A 16484-nucleotide genomic window follows, 5' to 3' on the forward strand; every position below is an offset into this window, starting at 1 on the left:
CCCCTAATCTGCTGCCCCTAACACAGCCGACCCCTATATTATATTTATTAACCCCTAATCTGCCGCCCCCAACGTCGCCTCCACCTACCTACAATTATTAACCCCTAATCTGACGACCGGACCACACCGCTACTATAATAAATGTATTAACCCCTAAAGCTAAGTCTAACCCTAACACTAACACCCCCCCTAAGTTAAATATAATTTAAATCTAACGAAATAAATTAACTCTTATTAAATAAATTATTCCTATTTAAAATTAAATACTTACCTGTAAAATAAACCCTAATATAGCTACAATATAAATTATAATTATATTGTAGCTATTTTAGGATTAATATTTATTTTACAGGCAACTTTGTAATTATTTTAACCAGGTACAATAGCTATTAAATAGTTAATAACTATTTAATAGTTACCTAGTTAAAATAATTACAAAATTACCTGTAAAATAAATCCTCACCTAAGTTACAATTAAACCTAACACTACACTATCAATAAATAAATTAAATAAAATACCTACAATTACCTACAATTAAACCTAACACTACACTATCAATAAATAAATTAAATAAAATACCTACAAATAAATACAATTAAATAAACTAACTAAAGTACAAAAAATAAAAAAAGCTGTTACAAAAAATAAAAAAATTAATTACAAACATAATAAAAATATTACAACAATTGTAAGCTAATTACACCTACTCTAAGCCCCCTAATAAAAGCCCCCCAAAATAAAAAAATGCCCTACCCTATTCTAAAATTAAAATAGAAAAGCTCTTTTACCTTACCAGCCCTTAAAAGGGCCCTTTGCGGGGCATGCCCCAAAGAATTCAGCTCTTTTGCCTGTAAAAAAACCCATACAATACCCCCCCCAACATTACAACCCACCACCCACATACCCCTAATCTAACCCAAACCCCCCTTAAATAAACCTAACACTAAGCCCCTGAAGATCTTCCTACCTTGTCTTCACCATGCCAGGTATCACCGATCGCTCCAGGATCCGAAATCTTCATCCAAGCCCAAGCGGGGGCTGGAGATCCATCATCCGGCTGAAGCCTTCTATCAAGCGACGGCTGAAGAGGTCCAGAAGAGGCTCCAAAGTCTTCCTCCTATCCGGGCAGAAGAGTAGATCCAGACCGGCAACCATCTTCTTCAAAGCGGTCACAAGCGGCTCCATTTTGAAGACCTCCGGCGCGGATCCATCCTCTTCTTGCGACGTCCTAAGTCCGAATGAAGGTTCCTTTAAATGATGTCATCCAAGATGGCGTCCCTCGAATTCCGATTGGCTGATAGGATTCTATCAGCCAATCGGAATTAAGGTAGGGAAAATCTGATTGGCTGATTGAATCAATCAGCCAATCAGATTGAGCTCGCATTCTATTGGCTGTTCCGATCAGCCAATAGAATGTGAGCTCAATCTGATTGGCTGATTGGATCAGCCAATCGGATTGAACTTGAATCTGATTGGCTGATTCAATCAACCAATCAGAATTTTCCTACCTTAATTCCGATTGGCTGATAGAATCCTATCAGCCAATCGGAATTCGAGGGACGCCATCTTGGATGACGTCATTTAAAGGAACCTTCATTCGGACGTTGCAAGAAGAGGATGGATCCGCGCCGGAGGTCTTCAACATGGAGCCGCTTGTGACCGCTTTGAAGAAGATGGTTGTCGGTCCGGATCTACTCTTCTGCCCGGATAGCATGAAGACTTTGGAGCCTCTTCTGGACCTCTTCAGCCATCGCTTGATAGAAGACTTCAGCCGGATGATGGATCGCCAGCCCCCGCTTGGGCTTGGATGAAGACTTCGGATCCTGGAACGATCGGTGATACCTGGCATGGTGAAGACAAGGTAGGAAGATCTTCAGGGGCTTAGTGTTAGGTTTATTTAAGGGGGGTTTGGGTTAGATTAGGGGTATGTGGGTGGTGGGTTGTAATATTGGGGGGGGGGTATTGTATGTTTTTTTTTACAGGCAAAAGAGCTGAATTCTTTGGGGCATGCCCCGCAAAGGGCCCTTTTCAGGGCTGGTAAGGTAAAAGAGCTTTTCTATTTTAATTTTAGAATAGGGTAGGGCATTTTTTTATTTTGGGGGGCTTTGTTATTTTATTAGGGGGCTTAGAGTAGGTGTAATTAGTTTAAAATTGTTGTAATATTTTTCTAATGTTTGTAAATATTTTATTATTTTTTGTAACTTAGTTCTTTTTTATTTTTTGTACTTTAGTTAGTTTATGTCATTGTATTTATTTGTAGGTATTGTATTTAATTAATTTATTGATAGTGTAGTGTTAGGTTTAATTGTAGGTAATTGTAGGTATTTTATTTAATTTATTTATTGATAGTGTAGAGTTAGGTTTAATTGTAACTTAGGTTAGGATTTATTTTACAGGTAATTTTGTAATTATTTTAACTAGGTAGCTATTAAATAGTTATTAACTATTTAATAGCTATTGTACCTGGTTAAAATAATTACAAAGTTGCCTGTAAAATAAATATTAATCCTAAAATAGCTACAATATAATTATAATTTATATTGTAGCTATATTAGGGTTTATTTTACAGGTAAGTATTTAGCTTTAAATAGGAATAAGTTATTTAATAAGAGTTAATTTATTTCGTTAGATTTAAATTATATTTAAGTTAGGGGGGTGTTAGTGTTAGGGTTAGACTTAGCTTTAGGGGTTAATACATTTATTATAGTAGCGGTGTGGTCCGGTCGGCAGATTAGGGGTTAATAATTTTAGGTAGGTGGAGGCGACGTTGGGGGCGGCAGATTAGGGGTTAATAAATATAATATAGGGGTCGGCGGTGTTAGGGGCAGCAGATTAGGGGTACATAGGTATAATGTAGGTTGCGGCGGTGTACGGAGCGGCAGATTAGGGGTTAAAAATAATATGCAGGTGTCAGCGATAGCGGGGGCAGCAGATTAGGGGTTAATAAGTGTAAGGTTAGGGGTGTTTAGACTCGGGGTACATGTTAGGGTGTTAGGTGCAGACTTAGGAAGTGTTTCCCCATAGGAAACAATGGGGCTGCGTTAGGAGCTGAACGCTGCTTTTTTGCAGGTGTTAGGTTTTTTTTCAGCTCAAACTGCCCCATTGTTTCCTATGGGGGAATCGTGCACGAGCACGTTTTTGAAGCTGGCCGCGTCTGTAAGCACCGCTGGTATCTAGAGTTGCATTGGCGACAAATTATGCTCTACGCTCCCTTTTTGGAGCCTAACGCACTGAAAACCCAGCCCTTCTGTGAACTCTAAATACCAGCGCTATTTAAAAGGTGCGGGGGAAAAAAAGCCAGCTTTGGCTAAGCGGGTCGTTACCGACAAAACTCTAAATCTAGCCGAAAGACTGTAAAGGAATTTAAAAATGCCTGGGACATTCATAAGGCTATCCTAAGGAAAAAGTAACATGTAATATGGGTAGACTTGATGGGCCTTTTTGGTTCTTATCTACCGTCAAATTCTATGTTTCTATATTGATGGCTTTTTGACAGCTATTGCTCTTTGGATTAGCTTGCAAAATAGAAAGCAGAAGTTACATTTTTGCTATTTTTACAGAGTTTAAAAGTTACATAATAAACATAAAGCCATAAAGAAATCCTTCAGGAATCCTATAGAGCAATTTAGCTGCTGCAAAAACATACGATTTCCGCTCGGTTTTGTGTACGAAGTACAGGACACAGCTTGTCAAGAAGACAACAATGTCCCTGATATGTAAATGTACACCGCTTCTGTCGCATGATGACTTAAACTCCAAGATGGCAGTGCCCAGTGGGAAGATGCAGAGCTTCACTAACCAGCACCGTGAGTTGTAGCACAGTGCGTTGTAGCCATACTGGTGTAGTTTTTACCCAGCAGTTTAGCTTCCCTTTAAAATGTAATAAGATACAATGTTAAAAGGTATAATGAACCCAAATAGTTTCTTTCATGATACAGATAAAGCATGCAATTTTAAGCAACTTTCTAATTTACTCCTATTATCAATTGTTCTTCATTTTCTTGCTATCTTTATTTGAAAAAGCAGGAATCTAAGCTAAGGAACAGGTCCATTTTTGGTTCAGCACCTGGGTTGCACTTGCCGATAGCGCTATCCAGGGTGCTGAACCAAAAATGGGTCGGCTCTTTAGCTTATTTTCCTGCCTTTTCAAATAAAGATAGCAAGGGAAAGAAGAATAAACGATAATAGGAGTAAACTAGAAAGTTGCTTAAAATTGCATGCTCTGGGGCCTATCTATCAAGCTCCGAATGGAGCTTTATGCCCCGTGTTTCTGGCGAGCCTGCGGGCTCGCCAGAAACAGCAGTTATGAAGCAGCGGTCACAAAGACCGCTGCTCCATAACCTGTCCGCCTGCTCTGAGCAGGCGGACAGACATCGCCAGAATTCAACCCGATCGAGTATGATCGGGTTGATTGACACCCCCTGCTGGCGGCTGATTGGCCGCGAGTCTGCAGGGGGCGGCGTTGCACCAGCAGCTCTTGTGAGCTGCTGGTGCAATGCTGAATACGGAGAGCGTATTGCTCTCCGTATTCAGCAAGCTCTGGCGGACCTGATCCGCACTGTCGGATCAGGTCCGCCAGACTTTGGTAAATAGAGGCCTCTATCTGAATCATGAAAGAAAACATTTGGGTTTGGTATCCCTTTAACTATGATTTATCTATTCCTGTACCTCATAACTTAAAGGAACATAAAAGTGCAAGAAATATGCTAGATCTTTTTATATTGCATTATTTCTTGTGTATAACCATGCAAAGAATTAAAACTAATAATTAAAGGGACAGTACACAACAATTTTCATATAACTGCATGTAATAGACACTACTATAAAGAACAAAATGCACCGATACTGATATAAAAATCCAGTATAAAAACGTTTAAAAACTTACTTAGAAGCTCCCAGTTTAGCTCTCATGAAAAGGTTAGCCGGGACACCTACTGCAAGTGTTTCTATAGCAAAAACAGCAGACACTCCCCCTTCCTTTGCATATGAAACAACTCTTTACACAAACAGCAGCAAACTGGAGTAGGTAGACATCAGTATACATCTAAAACTTTGGGGCTTGGTTAGGAGTCTGAAAATCAGCACAATGTTATTTAAAAATAAACAAAACTATAATAATAATAAAAAAAGCAATAACCTGTATAGGCTATATAAAGGGATCATCTACAAAACATTTATGCAAAGAAAAATCTAGTGTACAATGTCTTTTTAAGGGGACATAAAACCCAACATTTTCTTTCACAAGAGCATACACTTTTAAAACTTTCCATTTTTTTTATTTTTTAAAGTGATTATTATTTGAGGCTCAAAATAAAGCATACATAAGCATAAGCCAGTGACAGATGAAAACAATATAATATTTGCATGGAATAAGACAGTTTTAAACTGACAATGAGTACATCAGCACATTAATTCAAAAGAATAAAAGAAAAAGTAATACATAAGCAGTATGTCAGATAATGTACACACCTCCCAGAAGACATAAAAGTCCACTCTTGGACCTCAAAAGTATAGAACAAAATCACAAAAGGCGATTTTTGATCATAGGAGATCACTATTGGGTCCCGAATGATTACCCTCATTTTTCAATGTCTATATTCATGTATTTCTTTAACTCTTGTGCTTATAGAGGTAATATTAAGACATATCTGCAAATAAACAATAGACTGCACAAAGCCTGGAACCACGTGAATATATCGTTGTAATTGAAAAGAATTGGTAGTATTGCCAACATATCATATAGAGTGGAAGGGAGTATTTCTTGGGGGGAGGATTAACAACAATTAAGAGCAATCTACAAGCTTCTGGGGATCAAAACCTTTTTATAACTATATAGATAACTGATAAGTTATATGAAAGATAATGGACAACTTCAAGTAGGAGTAGCCGACCCGTAACATTAACCAGCTTCAGAAACTGTATCATCAATAAACACTATAGGGTTCAGTTAAACTTCGGCTGGTAGCCTTCAAATAAACAAACCCCCTGTATAATGATCTGAGTAAAGTTTATACAAAAATATTTAAGCATTTAGCACAAAAGATCAACAAGGAAAGCATAACTGTTGTTTAGCTGAACATATTCATACAGAGTCACTTTAGTCATTGTAGCTAGGTATCAGCTACGGCTGCAGACTTTTTAGTAGCTATTGGTCTGAGAGGCATACTACCCAATTCCCATCCTTTTTTGAGACATGTAAGAGACAGTTGGCATTGGGTAGCTCACTCCGGTGCGGTTATACTGGATAGATCCCCAGCACTAAGCATCGTTCAGCCAGCACCGTTCCCAAAGAGTTTAGGGGAGCAAAGTGACTTCAGGAACTGGTACAGAGGTGTCTCGCTCAAGGTGGGGTAGTTGGGCAAATGGAGAAACATCACCTGAGTCCTGGCACATATTCAGTATTTCCGTGTGCATGGCGGTGGAAGGCAGCTGCAGGGAAACCATATTGTAGGGAACCTTGTTTGCAACTAGATCTGGCCTAGAGCCAAGTAAAGTAAGTGCTGAGAGCCATGCAATCTTCTTTTGGTTAGCAGAGATGCTAGTTGCGATTTCAGTTAATGCTGGACTTTTAGCAGATTTTACCACGCAGGGGGAGAAGCAGTTGGGCTCCCTAGTTGCTGAGAGGTTTTCTCCTGTGTTTGCACAATGCCGATACTGAGCACTGTTGTCCCTTGCTTCAGGATCTGTAGCTGTATTAACAGGAATACGTTCTCTCTGGAGTTGACCGGTAGCGGGTAGCGGGCTCTGAAGATGTGAAGTTTCATCACTCTCCACTTTTAAATAAATAGGCTCCGTTTGGAGGGGCCTTTCTGTAGCACCTTTGATGGTAAGGTTAGACACCATTTGTAGTTTTTCCTCAAATGCATCTCGAGAGTCGTCAAGCAAGCGGCTTAGTTCTTTTAAGAAGAAGGTAGCAGACCCCATTTTAAATCTCTGTGTAAGGCTTTGTACAGGTTAAATGCTATTATTCAGCGCACATATGGCGCTGCTCGACAATGAAGTCCAAGTAGGAAATCACTGGGGGGTTTGAATTGAGGCCTATACCTCAGAGAAAGTCGCCGGATTCTGAGAGCAGGCAGCAATCCCGAAAAGAAGAGTATCTTTTGAGAGGTAATCCTCTGCAGATCAAGATGTTGTCTAAATACGATCCAGATTGAGACCAAAAGTTGAGATATCGGCTTGATTTAGCAGGATAACTGGAGCAGCTCAAAATTTTTTGTCCAAGCATGGCCACCGCCCGGAAGTTCCCCCAAAACAACTTTCCATTTTAATTCTGTTATCAAATTTGATTCCTTCTGTTGGTATCCTTTGTTGAAAAAGTAGTAATGTACTACTGGGAGATAGCTGAATACATTGGGTAAGCCACCAATTAGCAGCCAGTTCTCCGTAGTGCCTACCTAGTTCTGCTTTTCAACATAGGATACTAAGAGAATAAAGCAAAGTAGATAATAGTAATAGAAGTAAATTGCAAAATTCTTTTAAATTGTATGCTCAATCTGAACCATGAATCAAAAATTTGAGGTTTCATGTCCCTTTAACATTTTTTTGTGCTACAAATATTCCTTCTGTCTCACACCCTCTGCCCTCTACTTCTGAGCCACTGCTTTCAATTCATTTGGAAATAAGCACCATACTAATATTTTCACTTTGCAGTATTAGGGTGCTGGTGATGTCACATGTGTGGTCACACTAACATTATGGGCATGCATCTGGGTGAAAGACTTCTGTGAGTCGCTAGACTCGTTATGACAGTTTCTCTAGCGTGAATGAAAAAGTTTGTGGTCTTGGCACTGCTTGGAATAGGGGGAACTTTGCAGAATAAGCATCTGAATAAATTGGTGTATTATTTTAAATACATTTTACAAGACATTTTACAATCATATATAGAGCCTATATATATATATATATATATATATATATATACTGTGTGTATATATATATATATATATATATATATATATATATATATATAAATATATACTGTATATATATATATATATATATATATACTACTCCAACTTCATGCCCTCACTACCATCATTTGTTTAGATGCCGGGTGTCTCCTCCTTAATGTATTTATGCACAAAACTTCAAACATGAGGGCACTCACAGGATTTGATTATATAGTAGTTATTTATTCATCACAATGTTTCATTAGAAAGACAAGGTTGGCGTTTCAGCTTATAACCTAAGCCCTCTTCAATACCATCTAAAATACAGACAGTACATTACATTGTTGTGTTTGAAGCATATATACAATTCATACAAAAATATTTAAAAAATAATTAAATATTTTTGTATGAGTTGTATATATGCTTCAAATACAACAAAATAATGTACTGTCTGCATTTTAGATGCAGTATATATATATATATATATATATATATATATATATATATATATATATATATATATATACATACAAAAAGAATATAAAGATTTCAGATTATATATATATATATATATATATATATAAAGGGACATAAAGATTTGAGATTTTATATATATATATATATATATATATATATATATATATATATATATATATATATAAAATTATAAAAGTCTCAAATTTTTATGTCCCTTTTATAGTGAAAAAGAAGAAAAATAAAATGATAAAAAGTATGAACTTAGTCCTCTAAATATGTTGTAATTGAATAATGAATACACCCATTAATTATTTAACTTCTCAACTTCTTGCTGCATAATACATATTCTAAAAAAGAAGAAAAAAAAAACGAAGTGCTGACAATTCTTTATTTCAAAAGGATCATACACGTTGGAGACCACTAGGGGGAGCTCTAGATTCTGAAACAGATTGTATCTCTCTTTCCCTTTGCTTCTGCTCCGTTGTTATTACTAGGTTATTTTTTGTTTGTTTGCATCGTGAAGTAAGGAGTGAATGTGCAGAGCAGATATACTTTACTTTTATTATTTTACTTAGCTCAGGGTACTTTAGCAAGGAATTTAGTCAGCAAATGTTGAGAGCTGTATGCTGTATTATATTTTATCGGCAGAATGCTGAGATAGCATGCAGCTTTTGTAATATGCAGCGTTTGTTTTCTTATAATGTCGGCAGCGAGTTCTAAAGTAAAAAGAAAAGAGAGCAAAAACGTATAGGACTTTTTCTCTCTCATATTTTTAAGCCTCCTAAGTCATTTTACTATTTTTTTTTTAAATGATTCTTATTAACCTCACAGTTTATACTTGCCAATATGCCAAACTATTTTATAACGTAGAAAGCGCTGAATACAAATTAAATCATTTTCCAACTACTAATTTTGGCAAACCTAAAAAAAACATACTTATATTACTATTTTGTGAAGTTTATATTTGTGTGATGAGAATAATTGTATTCTATTGGTATTCCATTTAGTCTTGTTCTAGAACATCCTAGATTTTTTGCCCCAGTTATTCCACAAGTATAATGGGAAATTTGTAAATATATATTAAATGTGATTATAGCTGTAGAATATGAGAGGCAAATTAAACATTGAATATTTGTAAACTATTTTAATAGTTGATAAAAAAAAGTAACTTTCAGATCAAATACATGCAGACATCCCAACCTGCAAAAACTCATTTCAGGGAGGGGGCTTCACCCTCTACAGCGCTGCCCCCCCCCCCAGTTAAATATTGGACACCTTGAAACCCTAAATAAGATTGGGACTGACTTATCATTAAAGTAGCTTCCCACTAAAGTCACATAAAAAAAAGTAGCTTTATTGCACAACCACATACAACAAACCTATTTTCCAGTGATCGTACGCTTGTTGAATGCTTAAATATTTTAGAATACGAAGTTTAATTACGTGCAGTAAATAAGGTAGAATTTGTGTTTTATTTTATTAGAATCAGTGGGGGCTTTTTGGTTTCTGATGCAGGCTTTGAGGGTTCTATAATGTCCCCAGCAACTAAAGGCATTCCTTAAAGAAACACTTTTCCGGATTTGGGCCACATTGGATCATGGTACTTGGAGTTTCAGGGAGATTGCATTCTATTTGCTGGCATCAGGGAGACGCTATTACAATCAGGGAGACTCCCTGAACTTCAGGGAGAGTTGGGATGTCTGTACATGTAACAGTGAGATTAGTGGGGTATATAGCAGTGTTATGAGGAAGGGTAAGGTTGAATGCCAGAATGGATAATAATTGGAGGAAAAAAGTGGCATGGAAACAAAACTTTAAGATATATGATGCAAATATTTGGCATGAGAGCTCCCAAAAGTGAGATTAAAGGGCCACTAAACCCAAAATCTTTCTTTCATGATTCAGATAGAGGATAGAAATTTAAACAACATTACAATTTACTTCCATTATTTATTTTGCTTCATTTTTTAAATATCCTTAGTTGAAGAAAAAGCAATGCACATGGTGAGCCAATCACACAAGGCTTCTATGTGCAGCAACCAATCAGCAGCTAGTGAGCATATCTAGATATGCTTTTCATCAAAGAATATCAAGAGACTAAAACAAATTAGATAATATAAGTAAATTAGAAAGATGTTTAAAGTTTCATTCTCTTTCTGATTCTTAAAAGAAAAAATGTGGGTGGCATGTCCCTTTAAGTGGGAGTAAATAATTGGGCATATATGGAAAGGAATAGGGTTTAATGCACATAATCCAAAAAATTGAGTAAAAGTGGTTAAAACTTAACTTTTATTTCCCATTGATTAAAAACCCACAAACAATTTACACTCATCTCCTAATGTACTAAAGAAAAACAGCTGCAATGAATGAATGCCTAAGTATAACCCCCTGGTATTTCTGGAAATACAAGACAAGCAGTAGAATGGGATTAAAACCATTGTATATGAAATAACAAGGGTGAAAGACAGCATAGAAATCTCAGTAGACTTTAATAACAGGAAAATGAACAGGGGCATTGTGACACTCTCCAAATACAGTAATGTGAGAGATATTAAGTGGGATTATAGCCGTATTCTATTGGAATGTCATGAGCGAATAGAATGCACATTATAGAAAAGTTTAAATGTGGCATGGGGACAAAACCTTGATAAATATGTATTTGACACATGCAGGCCCATCTATCAAAGCGTCAAATATGTTGCATTCGCGGGCGTCTATACGCTCGCTAAACTTCGGCAAACATCGCGGCTGCGAATCTTAATACGATCCTCAAATTTATGAAGAAAAAGGTTAAAAACACGCGCGTCAAGTACGGCGCGATTAGCATCGTACTGGTTTAGCGAATTTGTTGATAAATTTTGGTGTTTTAGGTCGCGAATTACCAGTTTCTAAATTTTGACGACTATTTGTTATATGAAGCATTATTTTACTCTAATTATTTCAACTCTATACCTGACATCTGCACATATCTTATTTAATATAATCAGATATATCTATCTATATATATATATAGATATATATATATATATATATATAGATATATCTCTATATATATCTATATATATATCTATATCTATAAATATATATATATATAGATATATATATATAGATATATATATAGATATATAGATATATAGATATCGATATATAAATACAGATATAGTTAAAGATAGATATATAGATAAAAGTATATATATATAATGAGAGAGAGAGAGAGAGAGAGAGAGATAGACACTGTGGCCCCTATTTATCAAAGGTGTTGCGGACCTGATCCGACAATGCTGATCAGGTCTGCAACACCTCACTAAATGCGGAGAGTAATACGCTCTCCGCATTTAACATTGCACCAGCAGCTCACAAGAGCTGCTGGTGCAACGCCACCCCCTGCTGAATGGCGGCCAATTGGCCACCAGCAGGGGGGTGTCAATCAACCCAATTGTACTTGATCGGGTTGATTTACGGCAATTCCTGTCCGCCTGCTCAGAGCAGACGGACAGGGTTATGGAGCAGCGGTCTTTAGACCGCTGCTTCATAACTAGTGTTTCTGGCGAGTCTGAAGACTTGCCAGAAACAGGGGCCCACAAGCTCTGTTCGGAGCTTGATAAATGGGCCCCTGTATGTCTGTTTGTGTGTATATATATATATTTATATACCTGTTATGTCCAATTACTAAATTGTTTGATATGTTCATCAACATTGTAATATTTTTAATAAATCAACATTGTTCTTCATATCTCATTATGTATTCATATGAATCATTTTTGATTGATGAAATATATTATCGATTGTATCAATAATATATTAAAAACATGTAATGTGAATTATTACTCAATTGAGTTTTATATTTAAAAAAAATGTCATTTCATATGTTAAAGGGACATCAAACTGATATATGTAATTTCATTTTGCCGATAGACAAAACCTTTTCAAGCAGCATTAATCATTTTCACTTCTATTATCCCTCAGATATTTTTATTTTATAAAATAACAATGCACATGTGCAAGCCAATCACATAAGGCATCCATATGTAGACATAATTGAGCAGCTATATGGTTTTGAAAAATATGTTTGACATCAAAGGATAGATATAAATTTATAACCAAATAATAATCTACCACATTGCATGCTATTTATAGATGATTAAACATATATTTTATGTTCATGTCCCTTTAAGATAATCCTTAAAATAATGGAGTGACACATGATATTATAAATATAAATTTTTAATTATTCATAAAATGATTGTTGTAAAACAAAGAAAAATATATACAATGAATTTCTTAAAGATTTTGAAGTGAATGCTCTAGTACTCTTGCAGCCTCTACAAAATTTCGCAGTGCCTGACGAAGGTCCCTGAATTGTGTAACTGAGGGCTCTGTTTGTGTCCCTATTTCAACCGCTGTAATAAAAACACAAAATTAGTTTTGTTACAACAATTCACTTTCCAGATATAAGTAAAAAAACATCATATGAAATCTTCCTACTTTCTTTTTTTTCCACCTCATCCTCTGCTGTGGCTGCATATTCAGTGCCACTGTCTGTTTCAGCTGTCCGAGAATCGCAAAAAATATATTGTTATTGATCTTGAATATGCGTCAAGGGGCCTACATTATACTCCACATTGTTTACAAAATATACAATATAGGGTCTACAAATTCAAAATAAATATAGCAGTGAAATAATATATGATAAATGCTTATGCTTACATTCACTTTCCGCCTCCTCCTCTTGTCTCTCCTCCGGACTTAGGGCTGATGTAGCATATGCATCACTGTCATCTGTTGGAGAAGAAACACAACCCCCCCAGAAAAATCATTGTTATGGATGCAGAATTGTTGTCAAGGCCTAGATTATCCCCCACATTGTTCTAGAAAGCAAAAAGATACAAGTGTCTGCAGATTATTTCCAAATCAATGTGGAATTTTAACAAAAGAGAACATGATAGATTCCTACCTTCATTTTCAGGCTCATCTTCCTCCTCTGCCGTCACCAGTGTAGGACAGGCTTCTGAGGAAATCTCCTCCTCGGATGATGAGGATGATTCATCACTTTCATCTGTTGGAGAAGAAACACAACCCCCCCCGAAAAATCATTGTTATGGATGCAGAATTGTTGTCAAGGCCTAGATTATCCCCCACATTGTTCTAGAAAGCAAAAAGATACAAGTGTCTGCAGATTATTTCCAAATCAATGTGGAATTTTAACAAAAGAGAACATGATAGATTCCTACCTTCATTTTCAGGCTCATCTTCCTCCTCTGCCGTCACCAGTGTAGGACATGCTTCTGGGGAAATCTCCTCCTCGGATGATGAGGATGATTCATCACTTTCATCTGTTGGAGAAGAAACACAACCCCCCCGAAAAATCATTGTTATGGATGCAGAATTGTTGTCAAGGCCTAGATTATCCCCCACATTGTTCTAGAAAGCAAAAAGATACAAGTGTCTGCAGATTATTTCCAAATCAATGTGGAATTTTAACAAAAGAGAACATGATAGATTCCTACCTTCATTTTCAGGCTCATCTTCCTCCTCTGCCGTCACCAGTGTAGGACATGCTTCTGGGGAAATCTCCTCCTCGGGTGATGAGGATGATTCATCACTTTCATCTGTCCGAGAAGAAACACAAACACAAATGATTATTTGGTAGATGAATATGTTTAAAGTTATATGTTATGACCATCATTGCTGTTAGATGGTTGTGACAACCTCATGCTTTTAAAAAAGAAATATTACATATTAGCTATTCCATTCCGTTACCTGCTAAGACCTGCAATAACCACAAAGGTCACAGATGCACTTCAGCAGATAATGGGATACAGCATATTGTAACAATGTCTTGTCCTCCCTTATCACCTTTTGATGCTTAGCACTGTTCCAGTTTCTCGTGTGTAATGCTTTTCACACCAAATATTTAAGCAGTTAATTTAGCAAATCTTTTGAATTAGCAATGCCTATAAGCATTAATCATTGCGTGTGCCCTGTCTTCTCTACAGAATCATTCACATTATCAGTCACTGTACTATATGCTTGATTTTAGATAGAGGACAGTACAGATGTGATGCACATCCAAATTTTGATTCCCTATGCAAATAACGTGTGTGCCTAGGCCATAATACATCCCTGAGGAATCAGCATTACGAAATTTAAAATATTTTGATATCTCATTTTAATGTAAATAATGAGATCTTGTAACATTACCTTCATTTTCACTCATAGCTGAGGATGTCTGGGAGTCCTCATCACCCTGAGGTTGGAGCAAAGTCAGTGGCAGTGGTGGTGATGACCTGTTGCTCACTGGGCTGCTGTGGGATACCGGCAGCAGATACCTAGGTATCCTCTCCCTTGGCCTTGATAGGTCTGCAATTATAAAGTATTCATGTCCACATTACAACTATTCACTTTATACTACTATGTCTAATGCTCATGCAGCTTCCAAAATTGGACATTGTACACTCCAGATTAAATTAATAATAACAACACATATATCATATATCATATATCTATATATTATACTATATTTTCTGAATATTTATCATAAGTAAATGATTGTTTACCATTTATGCTTTCAACAATTTAAAGGTACAGTCTATGCACAAAAATAAATTCATGATTCAGATAGAGCATCTTTTTTTAAACAATTCTACAAATTACTATTATTTTATTTGGCTATTGGTATTCTTAGTTTAAATGTATTTCATATAGATAACACTGTGCTTGTGGAGATAAAGTTATCTGGTAGCAGGCACTGATTGGCTAAACTAAGTCTGTCAAAAGAAATAAAATAAAGGGGCATTTTGCAGAGGCCTAGATACAAGATAATGACAGAGGTTAAAAGTATATTATAGTAACTGTGTTGGTTATGCAAAACTGGGGAATGGCTAATAAAGGTATTCTCTAAATCTTTTAAAACAATAATAATTCTGATGTAGACTATCCCTTTAACAGTCAACATTTTACATGCTTTATTTTGGTGCGTCATATGTTTCGACAGAGATTAAACAGAAAACAAAAAAATTAAAACTTACATCTCCGAATGAGCGACCTCATGGCCGTATAGCGTTCTGGCTCTCTGCGTCTCAGGTCACTGAATCGTCTCAGACACTGTCGTCGCCTCCTATGTATACCTGAAACGCGTCTCATCCTGCGCATCATCTCATATATTATTTCATCCCGTCTCTCGTGCCTAATACCGCGCACACCACCGATTCTCCTCGGGAAATACCTGTTCATTCCGTAAACAAGTATAATAAGCTCCCCATCTGTGAAAATTGGTGTTCTCGACATACTTGTAAACTCACGGAAACAAAAATAACTTTTTTTTAAGGCGACAATAAATATACTAGGTATACAGCTGTCTCATTGGTTATTGAAAATATAAATTTTAGTTTCGCTTATTGATTGGAGGGACATCTGAATAATATTGTATGCAACAGCGAATCACTAAACATGATGAGCGTCATCTAAATATTAATTTTAAATGCGTCACCAATGTACGTTTTAAAAACCAATAGAAAATTATATTATCTGCGTCACAAACAAAAACAGAAATAGCGCATGAAAAACCTTATGGCCCCATAGGCCTGTTGATTAAAAAAAAACATCTTGTAAATTATATGATTAATGTTATTAATAGTGAACAAAATGAGAAATATCAAAAAAATACATACCTATGGGGTGTTGAAATCAGAGATCCTCCAATTTATTCGACATAAAAATGGAGACACGAATGGCGCACAAAGTATATGGATTTATATAAACTTTTGGATGATTGTTGATTGATTACATTGCTTGCAATAGCATACTGATTGGCTGATTTAAATGATCACCTGGTTCATCGATTCCCAATAAATATCAAGAGAAAAGTCAATTGAATGTGTATGGTTCAGGAGATAGAATTGTCTGTTAACCATTACCTTTCAATTTGGCATAGACAATGGCATCTGCAGGGTCTGGAAAAACAAAATCAGGACGCAATATCCAATTCAATTTCCAGCAGAACCAGATTCTTGTTACTATGGTGCTGGAAAATTACGATTTTTTATTTGGTGCTAAAGCACAAAAAACAACTACCTCCAGGAAAAACGAAATATGGCGCTCAATATCAGAAAATG

General features: G+C 36.2%; 1 protein-coding gene across 1 annotated transcript; it reads right to left on the bottom strand.

The window, feature by feature from the left end:
* Positions 1 to 12578: 12578 nt before the first annotated feature.
* On the bottom strand, positions 12579 to 15686 carry LOC128651773 (uncharacterized). Its single transcript, XM_053704760.1, has 6 exons — positions 15399 to 15686; positions 14572 to 14730; positions 13602 to 13703; positions 13078 to 13149; positions 12856 to 12918; positions 12579 to 12770 (listed from the first exon to the last, which is right to left on the bottom strand). Exons 1-6 carry the CDS (start codon positions 15655 to 15657, stop codon positions 12652 to 12654), a joined length of 774 nt encoding a protein of 257 aa, XP_053560735.1. The 5' UTR covers positions 15658 to 15686; the 3' UTR covers positions 12579 to 12651.
* Positions 15687 to 16484: the final 798 nt, after the last annotated feature.

The sequence above is a fragment of the Bombina bombina genome, chromosome 3 (genome assembly GCF_027579735.1).
Source record: "Bombina bombina isolate aBomBom1 chromosome 3, aBomBom1.pri, whole genome shotgun sequence".
NCBI classification, from domain to species: Eukaryota; Metazoa; Chordata; class Amphibia; order Anura; family Bombinatoridae; genus Bombina; species Bombina bombina.